This window comes from Sprattus sprattus, assembly GCF_963457725.1.
Source record: "Sprattus sprattus genome assembly, chromosome: 2".
Classification (NCBI taxonomy): domain Eukaryota; kingdom Metazoa; phylum Chordata; class Actinopteri; order Clupeiformes; family Clupeidae; genus Sprattus; species Sprattus sprattus.
The window spans coordinates 27,608,218-27,634,244 of NC_137921.1; the positions used below are offsets into that span (position 1 = coordinate 27,608,218).

The window sequence follows — 26,027 nt, forward strand, 5'->3', positions numbered from 1 at the left end:
AAGCTGCATGCTGTACTCCAATGCAGCGAGCGCCAAGGGCGTCACTTCTGATGATGACACATTTTTCAGCAAGGTCAAGTGGCGTTCTGAGTAAACGCTCTGGCCTGCGTGGATGCATATGAATCAACAGCTTAGTGGTGGTGGTGGTGAGGGGCAAGATAAGAGGAGAGGAGAGGAGAGGAGAGCTGGGGATTTAATATGTAGCATCCACATTAATTATGCAATCAGCAGTTTAATCTGAGGAGCTTTGGACGAGCTTATGTTAACAGAAGCCCAAATTTACTGTAATGACAGCATATTTACATTGACTAAAACTCTGAAATCAATATGTAAATGTAATGTTTGTTGTAGCTAGTGGCCAGATGATTGGGAAGCGTGTGTGTGTGTGTGTGTGTGTGTGTGTGTGTGTGTGTGTGTGTGCCCACTGTGTGCTTGTGTGTGTGTGAGAGGGAGAGAGAGCATGTGTATGTGTGTGTGTTTGTGTGAGTGTGAGCATGTGTGTGAGAGTGTGTGAGTGTGTGAGTGTGTGAGTGTGTGAGTGTGTGAGTGTGTGAGTGTGTGTGAGTGTGTGAGTGTGTGAGTGTGAGGAGTGTGTGAGTGTGAGAGTGTGTGTGTGTGTGTGTGTTAGGATGTTCAGAGGTGGACTCGAGTACTCAGGCGAGCCAAATGGAGATTTAGTCATGAGGCTGGACTCTCTGGAGCAGAACAGACTGCTGCTCAGTCCAGTGGAAAAACACTGAGCAGATGTTTCAAAGGAGGCTCACTGTCTGGCTACCAACAACATCCTCTCATTTCTATTTACAGTCCCGCTCAGCAGTATTGGCACCCCTAGTGAATATGAGCAAACAGGGTATGAAAAAATATGTCCGTGCTGTTTATCCTCTTGGTGTTTCACTCAAAATATTCACAAAAATCTTACCTTTACATTGAAGTTAAATTATTGTAAGAGAAAACAACGGTTGAGATTAAATAAATATTTTTTTACAAAAACACGTGTACCACTATTATTGGCACCCCTAGAAAAATATTATAAATTAAATCTAACTGAAGTATATTTCCAGTCATGTTTTACATTTTTAAGTTCACCTGTTTAATTATGAACTCTTAAGAGGTTAACCATGACTTCCTGTTCCACTGATGTACAAATATGAGATGACACAGGCCAAATTCCATTAGTCATTCATCACAATGGGAAAGACCCAAGAACACAGTGACGATGTGCAATAAAAAGTTGTTGAGCTGCACAAATCAAGAAATGGACACAAGAAAATCTCGTACCAGTTGAAAATACCCATTTCCACTATCTTGGAAATAATAAAGAAGTTTAAAGCGTCAGGTGATGTTAAGAATCAGCCTGAAAGACGACGTGTGTGTACATTGACCCCACGCACCGTGAGGAGGATGGTTCAACTGGCAAAATAATCTCCAAGGATCACAGCTGGAGAATTGCAGACATTAGTTGAATCTTGGGGTTAGAAAGTCTCCAAAACTACCATCAGACGCCACCTACATCACCACAGGTTGTTTTGAAGGGTTGCCAGAAAAAAGCCTCTGCTGTCAATCAACAACAAACTAGAGTGCCTACAGTTTGCCAAATGGAAGTCAGACTTTCAATGGGACTGAGTTAAATGGTCAGATGAGACCAAAATAAAGCTTTTTGGCAAAAACAACAAAGGTGGGTTTGGCGTAGACAGAAAGATAGCCATACAGAAAAGCACCCCATACCTACTGTGAAGTATGGTGGCCGATCTTTGATGTTGTGGGGCTGTTTTTCTTCCAAAGGCCCTGAACATCTTGTTAGGATACATGGTATCATGGACTCAATCAAATACCAGCAGATATTAAATGAAAACCTAACAGCCCCCTCTAGTAAGCTTAAAATGGGCCATGGTTGGACCTTCCAGCAGGACAATGATCCGAAGCATACCTCAAAATCAACACAAAAATGGTTCACCGGGCCGCAGAATAAAGGTTTTGCCATGGCCATCACAGTCCCCCGACCTAAACCCCAAAGAAAATCTGTGGGATGAGCTGAAGCTGAGTCTACAAGCGTTGACCTCAGAATCTGAAGGATCTGGAGAGATACTGTATGTAAGAATGGTGTCAGATCACGTGCCATGTGTTCACAAACCTTATCAGGCATTATAGGAGAAGACTCAGAGCTGTTATCTTGGCAAAGGGAGGCTGCACAAAACATTTAATTAAGGGGTGCCAATACCTGTGCACACATGTTTTGAAGAATAATATTTATTTAATGTAAAAAAAAAAAACTTTTTCTCTCAATTATTTTACCTCAATGAAAAGGTAAGATTTTTATGAATATTTTGAGTGGAAGACCAAGAGGATAAACACACAACACTATATGTCTGAGCAGATTTAACACACAACAACACCGGCATTTACAAGTGGAATAATATTGGAGTGATATGATTTGTTAACATTGTAAAGACACAGGAAATAGACTACAGAAAATCACGAAAACTCTGGCCACTGACTTTGCGTTCCTTTGTTCATAAGTGTCTGACAGTGTGCTCAAGTATCCATCATCCACCATCTTGGCTTATGCGTCCTCACTACACCAGGGGAGTGCTGACGCCACTCTCACAGCTACACTTGAGCTGAGTGCACGCCAAGAATAGGTCTTTAGCATTTATAATCAGTTATTTACAGAGGTGCTGTACGAGCACGCCCAACCACCACTTCCACTACGACCACACGCAAATGACTGTTAGTGTACCTACAGTGCCTTGCATAAGTATTCACCCCCTTGGATGTTTTACCCTTTTATTGCTTTTATAAATTAGTCATGGACAATATAAGTTGGCTTTTTGGACAAAAAAAATCACAAAAAAGCCCTCTTGAATGCCAAAGTGAAAACAGATTTCTACAATAGTTATGTCAATTAAATAAAAATATGTAATGAAAATAAGTGATTGCATTAGTATTCACCCCCTTTATATAGACTGACCTTATTCATCAGGGGCCGTATTCACAAAGAATCTTAGGGCTAAAAGTAGCTCATAAGTGGCGAATTTAGGAGAAACTCCTAAAAATAATGGGCGTGTCAGTCTTAAATTTAGGACTCCTATTTTTTTTTACTAAGAGCAATTCACAAAATATTTTATCCCTAAAAGTAGCACCTAAGTCTAGGACAGCTTAAAACTCCTCATGAGGACTCCTAAGTCACTAAGACCTATTCACAAAAAGTCTTAAAATGGCTGAAGCCAGACGTAACGTGTTGGAGACAATGAACGACTCTGAATTGTTGAGAAGATATCGTTTAAACCGTGAAGGCATCAACATTTTACTAGAATTAGTGCGGGATGCAATCACGTCTCCAACTATCCGAAACAACCCAATCAGTCCGGAAGTTAAATGTTTGATAACATTACGATTGTTGGCGATTTTTGGCGTTTGCAGGAATGCCCGGTGTCGTGGGTGCCATCGATGGAACACACATTAAAATAATTGCTCCATCCAGAGATGAGGACGTCTTTGTAAACCGCAAAAAGGTACATTCAATTAATACACAGATAGTGTTTGATCCAAATTTCACAATCATGGATATTGTTGCGAAGTGGCCTGGATCTACTCACGATTCGCGCATTTTAATGGAGAGCGCGGTCTGCGCCAGCTTTTTGAGCGGCACCATGTACCTGCTTGATGCCACTTGTTGGGTGACAGTGGCCATCCATGCAAGACATGGCTTTTGACACCCTTCCTCAATCCACAACCGGGAGCACAGTTGAACTACAACAGGCAAGTATACGCATGAGGCCTATTTTGGTGACACAATACCTGTAGCCGCGACGGCTCTTTTAAAGTCCACTCCGCAATCTCCATCCTACATTGTGACTGGAGCGCATACCACCGCTTCTCGCAGTCATCGACAGAGCGACACACGGCAGGGAATGAAGCATTTATGTTAAGACATATGTCCTCCCATGCCTCACGCATAGTTTGCAGGGTGCTTTAATTATTACTTCTTTGATTTCATGCAATTTCCGTGTTTTTTTCGGCAATTTCTCTTTCTCTTAACGTGCAAAGCGTCATTCTCGTTGGATGCACAAACTTGTCATCATGCGTGTGCATTCTGCTAAGTGCACTGTCCATAACTATTTAATATGACTTCATTTGAAGCCTAGGTTATTCTCTTATTTTCTGTTTATTTAGTGGGATCGTTAGGGGGATGTTAGGACTGAGTTTTTAATGAGAGAGCCTGTCAACAACCAATCACCGTCCTCACCCCTTCTAAACTCGTGCATGAGAAGCGACGTCATCCATAGCAACGGAGTTTTTATCTTAAGCTTAGGAGTTGGTATTATCCTTAGTATGAGTAGGTCTCAGAGCCGTTGTGAATCACTTTTAAGAAATTACTCCTACGTAAAAGGTTTTAGCGCGAGTTAGGAACACTCCTAGTGGTAAGATAAAAGGCTTTGTGAATACGGCCCCAGAGGTCCAGCCAATTGGTGCCAGAAGTCTCACAATTAGTGAAATGGGGATCAGTGTGCAGTGAATGTGTCTCAAGAGATTGTAGTATAACGACACCTGTGCCTGGAAGGTCCATTCACGGGTCAGTATTCAGTAATCAGTATTCCTGGCTATTGTTAAAACATTAAGACCCAAGATCACTCTAAGCAACTCAAAGAAAAGGTTGTTGAAAAGTCAGGGGAAGGATACAAAAAAATGTCCAAGGCACTAAACATCCCCTGGAATTCTGTTAAATCCATCATCAAGAAATGGATGGATTGTGGCACATGTGTAAATCTGCCTAGATCAGGCCGTCCTCACAAACTGAGTGACCGTGCAAGAAGGAGACTAGTAAGAGAGGCCACCAATAGACCTAAAGGCCGAATTATGCTCTGTTTTAGACGTAACGCGTAAGCACGTAAGATACACAACCCCCCCTTGCGCGGTAAAATACCCCCCCCCCCCCTTACGTGCTTAAGTGCGTCGCCCAAAATTCCTGACTATGCGACTAAAACACTACGGCCCTACACAGCTCGCAAAGGCTGTGATTGGCCGGCTACCACTGCCTTTCACACAGAGTCTCACGTTTCCGGGTTAATAGCATACAGTCTTTTTTAGACCCAGACATTTTTTGAAATCATGAATACCCTGCAGACCGTCTCACAAGCCTTTTCTTATGGATTAGGAACAAACATAACAGAAGAGGTCCGAAGACATGAACTCCTTTACAAATCCTCTTTAAACACTTATAAGGACGCTCAAATTACCGTGAATATCCCATTCTCACCCGCGATTGTTTGGAGAGAATGTGGTCATTCACGAACAAATAGGTACTTTCATATTCATTTTCCGCCACTTGTGAGTCATGGTGATATCTTTCATTGAGTTCATATTGACGTGAATCCATCAATTGCACCAGCGAGTTTGATAGAATGAGCCCGGTCTGCTCATACAAAAGTTAACAGTAACCTGCCGTTACCTTGTGGCCAGCACCATTGTAGTTACAAGCATTGACAACATGATGAGATTCTCTCGCCGTTTACCACCTCATCTTTGAATAATGTAACTCATAAACACATAGTTTTAAAGCCTGTCGCAGTCATTAAAAGATGTCAATAAACGAACTTTTGCGTCATGTGCTGTATTTTTCGCCACTGGTACTGAATTGCCAACATTTGTATTTTGTGTAACACATTCATAACATCAAGCCTTTCGCCCACTACACTTTCATGCTCCGGTAAGTTTTTTTCCTTTGTCCTGCTGCAATAAATAGGCTTACTTAACTCAAAAAAAAAATCTACAGTTCTGGCGTCAATTTGCTTTGCAACACGCAACACGGCTCACAAGCCTTGCAACACGGCTCTGCGTCTAAAACGAACCTTAAATCAAAACTTGTCTAAAACAAGTTCCTTGTGTAAATTACGTGCTTACGCCTCTGCGTCTAAAACGACCCTAAATTGGCCTTGAGACTACTCTGAAGGAGTTTCAAGCTTCAGCAGTTGAGATTGGAGAAACTCTGCATACAACGACTGTTGCCTGGGTTCTTCACCAATCAAAGCTTCAAGTGGCTTCAAGTGGCTTCAAGTGGCTCTCTTCCATGAAGCTTTGATTGGTGAAGAACCAAGGCAACAGTGGTTGTATGCAGAGTCTCTCCCATACCAGCTGCTGAAGCTTGAAACTTCTTCAGAGTAGTCATAGGTGTCTTGGTGGCCTCTCTTACTTGTCTCCTTCTTGCATGGTCACTCAGTCTATTTAAAGGGGATGAATACTTATGCAATCACTTATTTTCATTACATATTTTTATTTAATTTACATAACTATGGTAGAAATCTGTTTTCACTTTGACATTAAATAGAGCTATTTTGTGCATTTTTTTTGTCCAAAAAGCCAACTTATATTGACCATGACTGATTTATAAAAGCCATAAAAGGGTAAAACATCCAAGGGGGTGAATACTTATGCAATGGCACTGTATTTGACCGCTTAATCAAAAAAGTTAATTTCAAACACTCAATTTACACACTTCTGATTATATGGATGGCATCAGGGGAGAGCTGGTGTTGATTACATGGATCATTGCAGTGGTGGTCCCCTCCATAAAGACACATTTAATAAAGCAGCAACAACAAAAACACAAAACAAAACTGAAAGTCACTTCTAATTGCATTTTCTTCCTTGGACGAGTCAAGTAGCAGTAAGTATAAAATTACATCCAAAACACCTTTATGTGACCGAAACATATACTGTAATTCTATTTAATTCACCCAATTTCAATATTTCCCTTATTTCTTACTTGAAGAGCTGTGAGAATAAACTTCAAGAGAAATGAGGCTCTGGAGTTGGTCTATGGTACAGAACAAAGATGGCAGGGAGAGGGAGAGGGACGGAGAGAGAGAGTGATGAAAGAGAGAGAGAGAAAGAGAGAGAGAGAGATGAAAGAGACAGAGAAAGAGAGAGAGAGAGAGAGAGAGAGAAGTTCACAGACGTGCCCTGGATGCTATTTTTGTTTCCACCCTTACTTGAAAATCTGTTCGCTCCAGATGTGAGGCTTTAAGAGGTGTCGAGTGTGTGTGTGTGTGTGTGTGTGTGTGTGTGTGTGTGTGTGTGTGTCACCTGGCCTGGCCTGCTTGTGCCCTTGCCGACTCCGTGCCTCCGTACCCCCTGAGGTGCCCCAGGCAGAAATGTCACCCCTCTTCTGAGTTAGAAAATAAACAGCGGCGGAGGAGAGGAGAGGCGACTCAACAGATTGGTGGGGTTGTTAGATAAGTCGTCCCCCCCCACCCCCCCCAGGAGAACAAAACCTTATTAAACTCACGCCTGCACCAGTCTTACAGCACCATGCTCAACTTACATTGCAACTTACACACTACCCCTGCCAGAGATCGAACCCTACTGTGCACACCCTCTCCACCACACTACCCCTGCCTGAGATTGAACCCTACTGTGCACACCCTCTCCACCACACTACCCCTGCCTGAGATCGAACCCTACTGTGCGCACCCTCTCCACCACACTACCCCTGCCAGAGATTGAACCCTACTGTGCACACCCTCTCCACCACACTACCCCTGCCAGAGATTGAACCCTACTGCGCACACCCTCTCCACCACACTACCCCTGCCAGAGATCGAACCCTACTGTGCACACCCTCTCCACCACACTACCCCTGCCAGAGATCATCAGTTTACCGCAAACATTCAGCCTCATCTCTTCACTGGATATTATCAGGCCACCTTACAGTGGGATTATGATCTGACGGGTGTCAATCATAGCTGATAATGTACAGTGTGACCCCCCCCCCCCCCCCCCCCCTTGCTCTGCCTGCTGTGGGAGATGATGTGAGAGGAGGGCCCTCGCACACACACACACACACACACACACACACACACACACACACACACACACACACACACACACACACACACACACACACACACACACACACACACACACACACACACACACTGCCTGCTGTGGGAGATGAGGTGAGAGGAGGGCCTACAGCCGGAAGGCTGAAATGACTCTTTCCTCACACACTCTGGTGACTCATTTGGGTTTGAAAATGAATAGAACCTTAAACAAACACATCTCCTCTGGAAGAAACAGAAAAAGATGATGATTCATACTGAATTATTCATTCAGTCACCGGCCTTCGTTATTTATGCGGCGGATTAAAGCTCTTGGATACCTCGTTGTGTAGACAATCAGTCAACAGTACCTTTAGCGCGAGAGTGAGCTAGCTGTGGGGGGCAGAGAAAGGAAGCTAAGCTTGGACTCGTGAGTGGATTGCATTAACTACCTGGAGGGAGGGCTCTTCTCTCTCCACTTGTCTGCAAGCTGTCCAATTTATTTTCTAATCAAATAGAGGATTTAAATGAGCTGAAGCGCAAGACGTGTGTACATGTGTGTGTTTGTGTGTGTGTGTGTGTGGGGGTGGGGGGGGTGGGGGGAGTATTTGATTTGGTTTGTTTGCGTTAGGTGTGCAGATATGCTTTGCTGTAATTGCCAACAGTCGCTTTTATTTGTTAAGTTCTCTCTCATTTTTCCCCCCGCCTCCTAGGCTCCCAATACTGAGCGAGCAGAGTAATGTGGCAGTGCTGGAGACGGAGGTTTCAGAGAAAGAATGCAGCCGCAGTTTAAGATGGCCGAATGCCAGAGCACACTCTCATATTGCAACAAAACAAACAATAAAAATGTCACCTTCCTACTGTTATTGCCTATTGTTTAATACAAATGCAGCCCCTTCTGCATGGCAATGAGTGGGGGAGGGGGCAGGATTACCTAGGTAACAAAGACATCATAATCAAATCCACTGTTTTTACCTAATCTACAAATCAACAACATTTACCTTACATTATCTACTATCAATAACTTTACTGCTTTTACCTAACCTCATCAACAATCAATAACTTTACTGCTTTTACCTAACCTCATCAACAATCAATAACTTTACTGCTTTTACCTAACCTTATCTACAATCAATAACTTCACTGCTTTTACCTAATCTTATCTACAATCAATAACTTCACTGCTTTTACCTAATCTTATCTACAATCAACAACTTCGCCGCTTTTACCTAATCTTATCTACAATCAATAACTTCACTGCTTTTACCTAATCTTATCTACAATCAACAACTTCACTGCTTTAACCTAAACTCATCTACAATCAACAACTTTCCATCGCTGGTCCAGTCGTAGCAAGTTCCACAGTCATCAATGTTTTACTTCTTAATTTTGTTCAATTATAAATTATTAATATATATATTTTTTTTTAAGCAAGTAAGCATGTCCAAAAATGTGTCTGTTAAATAATTTTGGAAACCTTATCACTGTTGCCAGCAAGCTGCTATGTTCAGCACCTGGTGTACTGATTTCTGTGAACTGAAAGATTTCACTGAGCTCTGATTTCTCTGATGACACAGGTGCACGTCAGAGGGCAATATATTAGGGCTGGGAATTGCCAGAGGCAACACTACAATATGATCACAATATTTGAGCATACAATATTATTGCGATTATTTACAGTTTAATCTTTTAAGATGTATTTTGTGATGCAAGAGAGGAATGTCTTGTGCCATATTGTGGACTTCACTTTGCAATGGTATTGGAGTAGGCAATTGTACCAAAATAAAATTTAAACCAATAACAATGTTTTTAAATATTAACTAAATTAATATCCCGGTTAAGGATTGGCATGAGTACTCGTTTAATCAAGAACTCGCAACTAATATAACACAATAAATGCATGAATGAAGGTTTAACGAATATATATATATATATATTCAACAGTTAGATCCGGTCGAACAATTCATTCATTTCTAACTAGACAAGAGACATTCCATGAGTGAGTAAAAATTTGTGAATGTCAAAATTGATCTGCACAAATAGCCTCTCTAAACATGGCTGCAGAGTGACTGTATTTATTGCTTGGCAACGCTTGACGCAGAAAACCCAGGTAGGAACTACTTTTTGGGGTGGAGAATTACTAAACAAAGTAGACACCACGTTGTAGCACTAGGTAGCTAACAATGGCTATGACAACGTGCAGTGAGGTGTGGAAACACTGATAAAATATAACACAGTTTTTAGGGCTGGGCAACGATTACATTTTTTAATCGCGATTAATCGCATGATTTCCCTGATTAATCACGATTAATCGCATTTGTAGACGCAAAATCCGACAATGAATTCAAAAGCAGTGTACAGTGCACATTAATGTTATCCTGTTCGTTATGAAAAAGAAAAAAAAACTGGCCACAAAATCCTGAGCCACAATCATATCATTTAAACAGGCAATTTCTGAGGTAACAGCAGAAACATTTGACTTTCATCGGGGAGCAGCATAACCAGTCTATATTCAGTACCAAATGTTAGAGTGAGAAACCAGAAAACACTTTCAGTGCAGTTTGTCAATTCCTAGAACTTGACACTGCTTTAAATGTACTGCCATATGAACTAAAGTGCCATTGCATTTGTTGTGCAAACACTTAACATCAGCATTTGTATCTAGTAGCAGTTAGGCCTACTACTACAGAATTATTACTTGTTTAAACTAAACATGTAATAATTCAAATTATTTTATTATATTAGTAATATTCCTATTTTAAAAGTATACATACAGCCGCGGAAAAAATTATGAGACCACTTCAAAATTATCAGTTTCTCTGGTTTTACTATTTATTGGTATGTGTTAAAGTAAAATGTACATTTTTGTTTTATTCTATTTCAATTTCACAGTAGGTGCAAGACTCTGTGGCTTGTAGGCCTCTCCAGGTCTCCGTCTAACCATCAGACGACCATGTGTTGGGCAAAGCTGAAAATTGGACTCATCAGAGAAGACGAACTAGAAGACCCTCCAGTCCGCTTTGGTTCAATCCTTATGGTCTTTTACAAACCTCAGCCAGGCAAAGTACAACGTTGTCCCGTTGGATATGCTTACTTGCTATTTTGACCAATTGTCATTTTTCTGCAAATAAATGATCTAAATGACAATATTTTTATTTGAAATTTGGTAGGAATGTTGCCAGTAGGTTATAGAATAAAACAAAAATGCACATTTTACTTTAACACATACCAATTCCGCGGCTGTATATCTCATGTTGCCATTCTGTATGCTGAGTATAATGATTTAACATAAATTACATAAATACCTTGTGCATGTGTGTATTCATTGCACCTATCTCTGTTCTGTTTAATGTTATTTTCATATGAAAACCCATGGTTATAATTATAATTGTTCATAAGTTAGCAGTGTCATAACTACATTTCTGACGTTTATAACAAACCAACCCGCTTAAAAATCGGTTGAAAATTGATCAAGTTATCGTTATTTAAAAAGTACATGTACCACTACCAACACGATGTTACGTGAGCGAGCTGACTGTGGCAAGATGGCCGCCAAGTGCGGACGTTCAACTCTGTTGGCCGGCACGGGACGAGCCATCTGTATATATACAGTGGTGGCCAAAATTATTAGAACACCTGACAGATCTGAGAATAATTACCTTTTTTTTGCCTCCAAAACATGATTTAATTTCATAATGTTCATGAAACATGCAGATGGCTGTTCTGAGCACAACAAATATCAGATGAAGTGAGTCCTACTGTTTTTATCCACTTTTAACTTAAATATGTGGTACGCCCACCTTTTGCAGCAATTACAGCAGCACATCTCTCTGGCATAGAGTCATATATTTCTTGAGAACTTCAACACAAATGTTATCCCATGCCTTCTGCAACTCAAGCCAAAGGCTTTCCTTGGAATTTACAATAGATCTGTCGAGTTTATTTTCCAACTTGCCCCGAATTTGCTTGCTGGGTTTGAAGTCCGGACTTTGAGAGGGCCGGTCCATCATTTTCAGTGTTCCAGCAGATTCCTTGTCGCCAGTAGATCCGGCAATAGTTAAAATAATGTTTAGGGTCATTGTCCTCTTGGAAAATAAATCCAGGCTCAATAAGATGTCTCCAAGAAGGAAATCCGTGCCTCACCAGAATGTTGTGGTATACTTTTGTATCCATGATGCCATCAATTTAGCCACCTGTCACCTGTTCCTGAGGCTTAAATTGCACCCCACACTATAATACTACCCCCTCCTTGTTTAACTGTTGGCAAGAGACACTCATTTTTATATCCCTCCCCCTCACTTTGTGGAACATACACGCTTTGCTTGTTGCCAAACTATTCAAAACCTGGACTCATCAGTACACAACACTTAAACCAATCTTTCTTTGTCCATTTCTTGTGTTCTTTTGCAAATTTCAGGCGTTACACTCAATTGTTCTCTTTCAGTAATATTTCTTTGCTGCTATTCTGCCAAAAAGTCCTTCTTCTCCCAGTGTCCGACGGACAGTTCTTGAAGACACTGTTGCACCATTACTCATTGTGATGTTGATCTCGTCACACAGTTCTTGTAAAGTATTTCTTCGGTCCTGAAGACTGAGAATTTTGAGATGCTTCACTTGTGTGTCTGAGAGTTTCTTTTTGAAACCTCTCCCCTTTCGGTTCTGGTGCCATGGTAGTCTAAAGTGTACTTTACAGTGCTTGGACTGCATCTCAAGTCTTTGGCTATGCGGCAGTAACTCCAGCCAGCATAAAAAAAAGCCTTTATTCGAACCCGTTGCTCATTTGTTAGCTCCTTCTTCACCTTAGCCATGTTCAAAGAGCATCATGTGCTTCAAGACTGCTTCTAGAGGCTTTGGATCTATACCATTTGGTGGTGTGGCCTCAGTGATAAAACCCTGATGTTACCAATCACTTAATGAGCAGGATAGGCCTTGTACATTCAAAAGAATCGCCGAGCTGTGTCCTAAGACTCTTGCAACACCATCCATTTAACCACAATAACACCTGACAATGATTACACAAGTAATTTGGCTTCTTCTGTGCAGGAACATGATTGTGTGAAATTGACAGTGAAATAGGCCTAGCTTGTTTTTGTACGGAAAATTACCTAAATCTCATTATGATGGCTCTATTCTATGGTTTATAGAGCATAATGATAACTTTGTAAATATTTCATTAGTTTTTAGGGTATTTTAATGGCCAATTCAACAAAAACAACTGAAAACTCTTAAATATGTCTAGTGTTCTAATCATTTTGGCCACCACTGTATATGTCTATGGTTTATCCGTTTCCGGTTTTGCGGCAGACTTTTACAAAATAAAAGCCTTTGACCAAAATAATAAAACCTACGTTAACGCGCGATAAAATAATTGTCGGTGTTAAATAATTGATAAATTAACGCAAGATTAACGCGTTAACTTGCCCAGCCCTAACAGTTTTATAACAGTTAGTGCAAGTTATGCAGCACAAACCTGTCATATAACTCTACTACTAGTACAATGCACCATCACCTTGCATTTAAACACAAAATGTTGAGCACAAAGGAGGCTAACCAGACACATAATGATTAGTCAATAAACAAAATGGTAGCCAAATGTTTGTTGGTGATTTACTTGCAACATCAGTACTCATTTTTTCTTTCGAGTACTCTAGCTGTCAATATGACCAAAATGTAATATTGCAATACTTCAGTGTGTCATTTGTAGTATCAGTGTAACTTTGTTCTCCCATTCCTACAGTATATAATTGATATATTGAGAACCATTAAAAATAGCATTTCCCTGTTTTTCCTTAGGGGCCTTGACTTCAGCAGGACTTGTAATCAAATGAATAAAGACAATAACATCTTCACAAGATTTGTATTCTATCTTCTTCATCCAATCCCCTGTGTCCTAGGACCTAGGGCTTACGATACACAACTCTCTGAACCCTCCCTAGCACATCCGTCCCCTGCCCTCCTGTCAGCTGCTACACTACACTACCCTCACACACACACACACACACACACACACACACACACACTACCCTCCCTAGCACATCCCGTCCCCTGCCCTCCTGTCAGAGGCGCCCCAGTCTCACCGCGCCGCAGCGGGGAGCTTTCACTTCAGTACCCTGGGCACAAACAAACAGCTGCTACACTACCCTCACACACACACACACACACACACACACACACACACACACACACACACACACACACACACACACACACTACCCTCACACACTAACAGCTCACACTCACGCCAAACACCTCTGCTGATGTCACTGTGCGTAGATCACATCCATCATTTGCAACACACACACACACACATACACACACACACACACACACTCTCTGCCTTTCTCTGTCACTAGGCTTGAGGACAAAGCCGTGTAATGAGGGTGGCTGTGCCCCATCTTCCACCTCTGCCCTCCGCTGGGGTATCAGTGCTGTGCCCCATCTCTGCCTCTGCCCTCCGGTGGGGTATCAGTGCTGTGCCCCATCTCTCCGGTGGGTTATCAGTGCTGTGCCCCATCTCTCCGGTGGGGTATCAGTGCTGTGCTTTTGGAAAAGCTGCAGGGGGTTTTGACCAGGAGCAGCAGCTTGGTTGACAGGCGCAGAAGGGCGTCAGCCTGCACCTCCTCTGATGGGGGGCTATTTTTTACCACTGACAGCGGAGACGAAGCTCTCTCTCCCCCCCCCCACGCCTCGTCACCTGCCCAGGTGTGAATGTGCCAGCGGTCACTCTCACCTGTCCGCAAGCCCCACATAGAGCGACACACACACCACCTCGCCGGGTCAGCAGACCAGTTTGGCACAAACAGAAGCCAAGATCCCCAGGGAACTAATGAGGTGACTAGCACTGGAGGGGGACGGAGTGAGGGAGGGAGAGAGAGAGATAATGACTTCAAAAGAGAGTGTCACCATCACAGCCACGGGTCTGTGCGAAAGGTGAGGTTTGACCCCTGCAGAGGGAGAGCGCACACACACACACACGCACACACACAGACACAAACACACGGCCTGTGCGAAAGGTGAGGTTTGACCCCTGTGGAGGGAGAGCAGCTGTTCCAGGAGGCAGCAACCGAACTAAGCGAAAGCATCTCTGCTCTGCATCTGATCACGGTCGGGGAGCACACTGCAGACAAATATAGGGTATGATAAATATAGAAAATAAATAAAATAACGCAGCCACTCCCTGTTGTTCAAAAACAGTAGCGACAGGTCAGGGATAGTGGGGCAGAAGAAGAGGGTGCTAAACTGATGAAAGGAGGGAGGGAGCGATGGAGCGAGAGGGCGAGCGAGGGAGCGATGGAGCGAGAGGGCGAGCGAGAGAGAGAGAGAGAGCGGGAGAGAGAGAGAGAGAGAGAATCTGATTAAAAAGTCACAGAGGAGACAGAAGAGTCCCCGGCGTGTTAACTTCTCCTCTCTGGCTCCTTCACACCACGGGGTGCGGTGTGTCCACACAGGCCCTCCATGATGACAGTAATTTACAGACACACACACACACAGGTGACTGAGTCGCCCCCCTGCTGGCTTACACTGCTGCCCTAATCAACACAGATAATTACACACACACGCACACACACACTTATCCCTCTCACTCAGTCAAACAAGCACACACACACTTTTTCAACTGTTCAATCAAACAAATATACACACAAAATGGAAACACACATCCGTTCTCACTCGTCCTGTCATGCACGTGAAGACACAAAAAGCCGAAATAGAGAGACAGACAGAGATACTCAGCCCCACACACACGCACACACGAACACACACACACCTGCCTGAACTGATATCTGCTCCAGCTCCTTTTGGCATCAGATAAGAATTACAGGCTCATTTTCACATTTACACTCTCAACTCCGGGATGATGGAGCTAGTGTAAACAGCCAAACACAATCTCACATACACACATACACACACACACACACACACACACACACAAAACATCCAAAGAGAGACAAATAAAACTATCATGACATGACAGTTGGACTAAAATAAAGCAGTGGCAGCTTTGTCAGTGGGGCGACATCCCAACACCAGGCCAAGCGTTATCATTCGGTCATTAACTGCAAATCCACAGTTATTCATTTTCATGTCCACAGAGAAAAAGAACATTTGAGGAAATGTTTATATTCTGCACTTTAAATGATGCACACAAACCTTAACAATGTACTAGACTCAGATTGTACCATATTCTAGAAATATAAGAGGCATGTATTTCGGTGCTTTTTATAATCAGATGGTGATCAATATTTATGTAAACAGCAGTCCATGCCAACCCGTACTGCTGTCCAGAAATACTGTGACTGAGCCTCTCAAGTGGCTGATAGTCTTTCAGTAGTGCTGCAAGTAGTCTTCCAACAGACAGCATGTGGTCCCATAACTGGACATGTGGCGCCACCTGGTGGTCACTTCCCAGGCTACAATCAGCATGTTGCAGCATGTTTAAGGACAAAAACCTGCTCGGGAAAGATCAATATTGATAAACTGCGTTGAAGGCAATATGGTTACGTTTCTTAGAATACAACTGTCTACTTAAGTGAAAAATCATTTGACATTTCAAAGTAAGCTAAACTGGCAGACATGATGGCTAAGTGACTGACAATGGGGGTAAAGGAGCGGTCACCAGGACTGTGCAGCCGGATTCACAGAGCTCTACCGCCCTCTCTATGTGGTTTAAAAAGAGTGTGTAGAACCAGACGAGACAGTGGGCCTCATTTATAAAACGTTGCGTAGAAACCATCCTACATTTTGTCTAAGACATTTCCTGAAATGAGCGTAAGTGAGATCCACAGTAAACAGACGTACACACAAAAAACACGTGTACGCCAATCCTTCGGTTATAAATCACAAATGGTCGTGAAATTGTGCGCAACTGAATCTCCGCCCTCAAAACGCCCCTATTTAATCTAATCAGCATATTATCAATGCACAAACAGAGCGCATCCTTAATGCACAAACTCTCTGTGACAGTGGCAAGCAAGAAAGAAACATGTAAACAGAAGACTTAAAGTGAGGCTGACATCGACGTCCTGCTGATGGAACAGCAGATGCGGGCCAAAACATTGTTAGAAAGCCTGTCTGGTGGCGTAATGGCAAAAGCAAAGTATTTGACATGTAGTAGACACGTCTCCGAAGCACCAGCACCTGCGGTACGAGAGGCACCAGAAGCCGCATCTGCGGCAGCAGCACCAAGGCTTTGGTGCACTCCACTACCGACCTGTGCTGTATTGAAGTGGGCTTCCTAGGCTTTCTGAGTGTGCGAAACATGGATGAGAATACATTGGGAAACCTGTTTTACGCAGGAAATCCTCCTTCACATTTTGCTGGGCACTGTATGGAAATCTAATAAATTGCGGGCATATGGGATAGTATACTGCGAAGAACATTGGGCAAAATTCTGCTTAATGATGACGGGGATTGCTCGACTGGTCTCATCGGAACGTTACTGTAGCCAGGAATCCAAGAACGGACAATACCTGAACGTGTATGGCCTGGTTGCCTCTGGTGTGCCTCTCTAGACGAGAGGCCATTTGGGCACAACCAGTGGTGTAGTAGGACCTGGAGAAGTGGGTAAACTCTTTATTTAATTTTAAGCAGCCCATACAGCACATGATAAACGCCCTGTTTTGAGAAGTGGTTAATCCAATGCTGACTAAAAAATAAGTGGGTATACTCCGTATACCTGCGTATACCCTGGACTACACCACTGTGCACAACGCTCTCGGCAAGCGGTAGCTACCTGCTTATCAGACATACATCATCCTGTGTCAAAAAGTCTGCGCGATCACAAAAAAACCCTCTCTCTCCTTATTGCGCAGTTGGCAATATCCTCTAACAACGCCAATGCAGCCATATCTCCTACTGAAAACTAAGCCACTTTTAGTCTTTTTATAGGTTATAAGTTTGAGCAAAATGTTTTACACTTGTGAAATTAAAACGGAATACCTTTAAGATGTGAATATCATTCATGTGTAAATTATTCTAAAAGTTGATTTGATTTTATTGAGCGAAACATTAATTTGGCCTTTCACCATTAGCCCAAATGGTGACTGTGGTGCTGACGTTGATGAAACTGCGTGTCGGCTGTCGGCGCTCGGAGAGTCCTGAATTCCTGCAGTACTCCAGTATTGCCGCAAGGAAATGTACTTACACGAACTGAAACCAGACGTAGAGATACGTCCTTCTCTACGTCTAAGATGTTTTTTATAAATCTGTACTTTAGGGCTGCAACTAACGATTATTTTGGTAATCGATTAATCTATCGACTTTTTTTTTCGATTAATCGAAAAATCTAACGATTATTTCCATAAATTTAAAAAATGATTCAAAATGTTGGAATTCAAATTCAACATATGAAAAAAAAAATCCACAATCTTTTGTTTGAAGTGGAGGAGGTTATCTATTCAGAACAAACGAAAATACAGGCTTCTCTGATAATTCACTGATTTACCACATTGCACTTAATATAACTGAAATAGCGTTAGCAAGCATCCTCCCTGAGACGTTCTGTTTTCAAACATGTAAGAGTAATCCTTACAAATTTTTTTTTTTCTTATTTTTTTTATATTATATGACGCGTCGACGATACAAATCCGCGTCGACCATTTTTCACAATCGACTGAGTCGATTTCGTTGACTAATCGTTGCAGCTCTACTGTACTTAGACGTGGATTTGATCGCACGCACAGTCTAAGATCAGTTCTGTGCGTTAGTACGTTTAATAAATGAGGCCCAGTGTGTGTGTGTGTGTGTGTGTGTGTGTGTGTGTGTGTGTGAGGGAGTGAGGGTGTCGGAACACCCTGAGAGGGCTGGACTGTATGTGGGATAGAAAACACACATTCCCCTACTATAATGAATCGATGAAACACAATGGGCCTCATTCTCGACCTTTTTCTGTAATTCTTCAGAAATGTTTCTTACACGACTTCGCAAAAACAACGTAAGAGAAACGCTTCCGCTGCATTCCCGCACGCTTGAAAATGTGTTCCTAAGCAGCCGAAGTCTTCTCAGCTGGGTTCCTTCCGATTAGTTTCTTAGGTTGATGCGCGTTCTCGTGAAAGTGGATTTGCATACATACACGCCCTGCCAGCTCCTTATTAGGAGACGCAATTTTAGAAACGTGTGCTGTCGCAATCTCCCGAATCCACCTCGTAACAGGTGTTCATTAATAAGGTGGAGATATTGTATTACGTTGAACGTCCGAAGTCCGTAAAACACATTTAATTAGTCACTTTTTTTTTTTTTTTTTAAATCGAAATTGAATTCATGCATTAGTACTTGCAGATTGGGTTTAGTGTTTATTTATTTATTCACTTACATTTGCAGTGTTCATGTCATTCACATTCAGTCACTTAGCAGACGCGGCCTTTGTCCAAAGTGACGTACAAGGGAGAGAACAGTCAAGCTACGAGCCATGTAGACCTAGTGTAACAATAAATACTACCTCGTATAATTATGACTATAAATGTGAAACGTAATTGTTAATGATACAAATATTCTCGTATTTATTATTATCATAATTATTTTAATCCGAGGATGTCTGTAGAGCTGACGTGAACGCAATCACCAACGGGTTCTCACAAATTCAACGGTTAACCCTTTTACTGTAATACGGAGTTTTTTCAAATGTCATTTCTCAACACGATTCCTCAAATAACCACAAGATGGCCCGTGGAATCCCATTTGAGAAGATTCCGGTAGAGTTACGACTGCTATTTCGAGTTCTGAAAGTTGTCTCAAGTTCAGAAGAAAGCACAGAAGAAAAAACTAACGAGAATGCAAATGTTTTCATAAATGTTTCCGAAGTGGAGTTCCTTCTGAAATCCTTCGGAAAGTCTTCCCAACTGCTGTCGAGAATGAGGCCCAATATTCTTGAAATTCAGTCGAGACCACAACGCAATGTGTTTGAAGCAAGAACAATTTTAGTAAACTGTATATCAGTAAAAAAATAACCATCATTAAAACACACACCCCCTTCTATGAGTGACACAGCTGTGTGTGTGTGAACTGAGAGCAGTGTGTGTGTGGGTGAACTGAGAGCAGTGTGTGTGTGGGTGAACTGAGAGCAGTGTGTGTGTGTGTGTGTGTGTGTGTGTGTGTGTGTGTGTGTGTGGACTGAGAGCCACCATCATCAAAACCCCCTACTATGAGTGACACAGCTGTGCATTCTCTAGTCGTTTCTGCCCCACCACCAGCCCTGCTAAAGCTCTGCATGGGTAAAGATTAGCACACACACACACACACACACACACACACACACACACACATACACACAAAGACTTCTGAGGAACTTCCTGGGGATTTTGCAGGTAATGCAGTCACGTATGTGAGAGCGGTGTGTGTGTGTGTGTGTGTGTGTGTGGACTGAGAGCAGTGTGTGTGTGTGTGTGTGTGTGTGTGTGTGTGTGTGTGTGTGTGAGTGTGTGTGTGTGTACCTGTCCTTTCTCACCTGTTCTGGCTGGTGCTGGCAGAGGGGGCGATGTCTGGGGTCAGGACATACAGGCTGTTGTTCTTGGGCAAATGTAAACTCCGCAGCACAGTCTGTCATGGAGAGAGGGACAGGAAGGGTGAGAGAGAGAGAGAGAGGGTAGGAGAGAGCGAGAAAGAGAGAGAGAAAGAGAGAGAGAGAGAGAGATAAGAGATGAGTGAATAAAGTCACACACAGAGCTAAGAGACCAATAAGTCATTTTAGACCCACACATCAGCTGCCTGAGGAAGAGGCTATCAGGACCGTATCAGTTGCAGAGGTACAGTTCCATATCTGGAGGGCCACTGGGTCCTGGTACTTCCCAGCAAGTAGTTTACTGAAGAGTGCACCCAGCTATACTGTGGATGTGCAGATGTGTGTGTGTGTGTGTGTGTGTGTGTGTGTGCGTGTGTGTGTGTGTGTGCGTGTGGACTGAGAGCAGTGTGTGTGTGTGTGTGTGTGTGTGTGTGTGTGTGTGTGTGTGAAGAGTGCACTCAGTTCTACTGTGGATGTGCAGATGTGCAGATGTGCCGGGCCAGATTAGAGCCAGACCAGGACCAGTATCTTATCCCACACCCCGTACCCCCCTCTCCAGCTACCTTAGTGGCACAGTCCACGGTTCCTATCCCACACTTAGTCCCTATCCGGCTACCTTAGTGGTACAATCTGCGGTTCCTATCCCACACTTAGCCCCTATCCGACTAACTTAGTGGTACAGTCCACTGTTCCTATCCCACACTAGCCCCTATCCGGCCACCTTAGTGGTACAGTCCACAGTTCCTATCCCACACTTAAGGGTGATTCAGGGTCGTTTTAGACGCAGAACCGTAAGCACGTAATTTACACAAGGGACTTGTTTTAGACACGTTTTGATTTACGGTTCCTTAAGGTTCCCTAAGGATTGTGCGTGTTGCAAAGCAAATCAACGCCAGGTAGGTTTTATTTTGAGTGAAGTAAGCGTATTTATTGCAGCAGGACAAAGGAAAACAACTTACCGGAGCATGAAAGTGTAGTGGGCGAAAGGCTTGATGTTATGAATATACAGCCGCGGAAAAAATTAAGAGACCACTTCAAAATTATCAGTTTCTCTGGTTTTACTATTTATTGGTATGTGTTAAAGTAAAATGTACATTTTTGTTTTATTCTATAACCTACTGGCAACATTCCTACCAAATTTCAAATAAAAATATTGTCATTTAGATCATTTATTTGCAGAAAAATGACAATTGGTCAAAATAGCAAAAAATATGCAGTGTCTTCAGATCTCGAATAATGCAAAGAAAACAGGCTCATATTAATTTTTAAACTACACAATACTAATGCTTTAACTTAGGAAGAGTTCAGAAATCAATATTTGGTGGAATAACCTTGATTTAAAATCACAACTTTCATGTGTCTTGGCATGCTCTCCACCAGTCTTTCACATTGCCGTTGGGTGACTTTATGCTACTCCTGGCGCAAGAATTCAAGCAGCTCGGCTTCTTTTCATGGCTTGTGACCATCCATCTTCCTCTTGATCACATTTCAGAGGTTTTTTTATGGGATTCAGGTCTCGAAATTGGGCTGGTCATGACAGGGTCCTGATCTGGTGGTACTCCATCCACACCTTTACTGGCCTGGCTGTGTGGCATGGAGCATTGCCCTGCTGGAAAAAACACTTCTCAGAGTTGGGGAACATTGTCAGAGCAAAAGGAAGCAAGTTTTTCTTCCGGGACAACGTTGTACTTTGCCTGGCTGAGGTTTGTAAAAGACCATAAGGATTGAACCAAAGCGGACTGGAGGGTCTCCTAGTTCGTCTTCTCTGATGAGTCCAATTTCACAGTAGGTGCAAGACTCTGTGGCTTGTAGGCCTCTCCAGGTCTCCGTCTAACCATCAGACGACCATGTGTTGGGCAAAGCTGAAAATTAGACTCATCAGAGAAGACGAACTAGGAGACCCTCCAGTCCGCTTTGGTTCAATCCTTATGGTCTTTTACAAACCTCAGCCAGGCAAAGTTAAAGCATTAGTATTGTGTAGTTTAAAAATGAATATGAGCTTGTTTTCTTTGCATTATTCGAGATCTGAAGACACTGCATCTTTTTTGCTATTTTGACCAATTGTCATTTTTCTGCAAATAAATTATCTAAATGACAATATTTTTATTTGAAATTTGGTAGGAATGTTGCCAGTAGGTTATAGAATAAAACAAAAATGTACATTTTACTTTAACACATACCAATAAATAGTAAAACCAGAGAAACTGATAATTTTGAAGTGGTCTCTTAATTTTTTCCGCGGCTGTATGTGTTACACAAAATACAAAGGTTGGCAATTCAGTACCAGTGGAGAAAAAGACAGATCACAAGTGCGTTTATTGACGAATTTTTTTAATGACGGCAAAAACGATGTGTTTATGAGTTACATTATTCATAGAGGAGAGAATCGCCAGGTGTACCTTCTCATCATGAGTGTATGTTGTTAGTGCTTTTAAATACAATGGTGTTGGCCTCTTCTGTTATGTTTGTTCATAATCCACAAGAAATGGCTTGTGGGACGGTCTGCAGGCTATTCATGATTCAAAAAAATTCTGGGTCTAAAAAAGACTGTAGTATGCTATGAAACCGGAAACGTGAGACTCTGTGAAAGGCTGTGGTGAGCCGGCCAATCACAGTCTTTGCGAGCTGCGTGGGGCCGGAGTGTCTTTGTTGGATAGTCAGAAATTTTGGGGGACGCACTTAAGCACGTAGGGGGGGGGGGGGGGGGGGGGTATTTTACTGCGCAAGGGGCTCTTGTGTATCTTACGTGCTTACGCGTTGCGTCTAAAACTGAGTATATATCGGCCTTTAGCCCCTATCCGGCTACCTTAGTGGTACAGTCCACGGTTCCTATCCCACACTTAGCCCCTATCCGACTACCTTAATGGTACAGTTCTTATCCAACACGTTTTCTGTCAAACAGCACATTTCTCCTCACGGCTCTAGCTGTCCGTTCTGTGTGCACATCCAATACCCCTCAGGTGTCTGTACACAGTCCTGGCTCTGTGAACGAGAGACACAGTGGCTCGTACCAAGCCATACACCATTCCAGCTAGGGTTGGGTACAGAGAACCGGTACCAATACGGCACCGGTTCCATACAACAGATACCTACCCGGACCGAAATGCAACGCAGATTTCGGTGCTTCCTTTCGGTGCCTGAGCAGATAGCGATAGCTAACGAGAAGTAACGTTAGTAGCGTAGATCTTTCTGAGTACGATCTGTATACTTTTTTGTGTTGCTAACAGATTTCGTGGGGCACATATAAAACTGCTCCCAATGTAGACTCTCGCCTGTGTCGCTCACGCTCATTGGTGATAATGTAGCATTCCATATGGGACTACTAGTGGAAACAGGATTTGTGTTGAGGAGTTGCCATGGTAATGGGTTGACTTGTGTGTGGTTTCGGTTTCAAGATAATTGTGGTTGTTCTAAGCAGAAGTTGGATACGCTTTATTAAACGGAGAGCTACCGTCTCATCCAAAGATATTCCTTCTCAATGTGAGTTCTTAAGAGAGCACTAACTCGGACGCTACAATAACATTGCAACAGTCTAATGACAGCGAAGAACAGGCAGCCTTGCACAGAGCAAGCACAAACAGAGCTAGCCATCAATATAACGGAGAAAATGCCGAAAGGTAAACGATCAAAAGTGTGGCTGTATTTCGTACAAAAAGATTCAAACAACGCGACGTGCAGCATATGCAACAACAAAATTGCGTGTAAATGGGGGAGAGAACTCAAGAGGCAGTACACATTCACGAAACCAGTGGGTTTAAATAAATGCAAACAAAATAATATTTTTTTTACTCTGAAGGCAAACATGCTCATATTTCTGCAAAAGAATTACTGAAGTGTGTGTACAGAGTGTGTTATGTATTTATTTATATTTATTTAAGTATACTGTAAACAGTTGTTATAAGTTAATATATTGTGCATAGTTTGAAGTTAAAAGGTTTGAAGCCAAGTGTTTTGTAGTTATTTCTATTTATAGTACACCTTAAACAGTTAATATATTGTTAAATTTGAAGAAAACTATTTGCCTTGGCAATAAATAAGCCTTTAATGTCTTTAATTAAAAAAAAAAAAAGTATCGGTTCTGGCACCGTTTAGGCACCGGTATCGTTTTAAAAGTATCGGTTATGCACCGGTATCGGAAAAAACCCAAACGATACCCATCCCTAATTCCAGCCAATCAACACTTTGCTTTAGGAGCAGGGAAGGCTGGGGTGTAATATGATAGGCTGTTGAGCTCCAATATCAACCTTTCCTCAGAAGGGGACTCATTGGACTACCATTAACTCTGAGAATCATCCTGTCCTGACACGGAGGCCCTGCAATGGCTACAAAAAAAGATGTAAAGGATAGGGTCATGCACTTACGGTTGTACGCCCTTAAGAAAAGAAGCTAAAATTGGTCGGCCATACTGGCAAAACTAAAGCCAGAGTCTACACATTTTTAAATTCCTTTTGGTAGCTTCACTTTCGACTGAGCGTGCGCTATCCCTGCGGACCATTGTTGCTAGTCATGAAGGGTACCCTATCAGAACCAGAGCAGGGCTGGATCACAGCTAGGCCAGAGGTACCCTATCAGAACCAGAGCAGGGCTGGATCACAGCTAGGCCAGAGGTACCCTATCATAACCAGAGCAGGGCTGGATCAAAGCTGGGCATGAGGTACTCTATCAGAACCAGAGCAGGGCTGGATCACAGCTAGGCCAGAGGTACCCTATCATAACCAGAGCAGGGCTGGATCAAAGCTAGGCCAGAGGGGCGTTCAAATTAGGCAAACAGAGACAAACACGTTTTCTTTAAACTTTGAATGTTTTTGTGTGGATATTCTAAATTGTCCCTAGTCTGGTATCTTTGTTTGTTTACCAAAAAACAACCTTCTTAGGCCACTCAGACCACTGAGAGTTTGCAAACTGTGTGTTTGGGAACAGTGAACTGAAAGCAAACATAAAACAGTTTGAAAACGTTCACAAACGTATGCGCCTCTGTCTGCCATCTTGAACGCAGCTCAGGACTAGTGCCCTATGTCCCACCCTGTGTTCCTGGATTGGGCCCTGTTTAAAAACGCCCTCGGCAGGCAGGATGGGAGTACTCACGCTGTCGGACACGTCTCCACTCTTCCAGCCCTTCAGCTGCATTTTGGCCATGGGCACGTGGAGCTCTGTCTCAAGGATCTGTTTGATTTCACCTTTGGGCACAGAAACACAGGATTAACATCAATATACCAGCAGACACCCACCCCACTCCCATAGCAGCTCTAGAAGTTTCATTTGAAATGTCAACATTAGATGGCGGTAGGGGATTATTAAGTCCAGTGACATTAACTCAGGTTGAAACGCTTGCTAAAGATAGCTTGCTCTTTTTTTTTCCAGGAACACTATTGTTTGTAGTAGGGTAGGAGGATACCTTTTTGATGAATCACGCCACATGTGAATGTATGAAACAGAATATTGCTTAATTCAGGTGAGAACCCAAGGCAATGTGTTTGTAGAAACACCAAAGAATGCATCACATTCACAGAAACATTCTAGTAAAATGTATATCAGTAAAAAGCTGTGAAATCTCTTAATTTCTGTCACCATCACAGCCCATAGTTGGATTCTTAGAAGCCCTGCTAAAGCTCTTCATAGGTGAAGATTAACAAAGTTCCATTAAAAAAAAACAACGATCTGCAGGCGTGACTTTCAGACCTAACAAACCGTTCTGAGGAACTTCAGCCCTCAGGCTC

At 42.6% G+C, this 26,027-nt stretch overlaps 1 protein-coding gene across 1 annotated transcript in view; it reads right to left on the minus strand.

The window, feature by feature from the left end:
* LOC308381862 (FAS-associated factor 1-like) overlaps nt 1–26,027 on the minus strand; it is a gene marked incomplete at its 3' end in the record, with an annotated part of 56,370 nt that overhangs the window by 9,631 nt on the left and 20,712 nt on the right. Inside the window, exons 5-6 of the mRNA XM_080859491.1 lie at nt 25,396–25,487; nt 20,257–20,348 (exon numbers count right to left, since the gene is read on the minus strand). Of these exons, the coding sequence (XP_080715617.1) occupies nt 20,257–20,348; nt 25,396–25,487 (184 nt within the window). The remainder of the gene's footprint in view (nt 1–20,256; nt 20,349–25,395; nt 25,488–26,027) is intronic.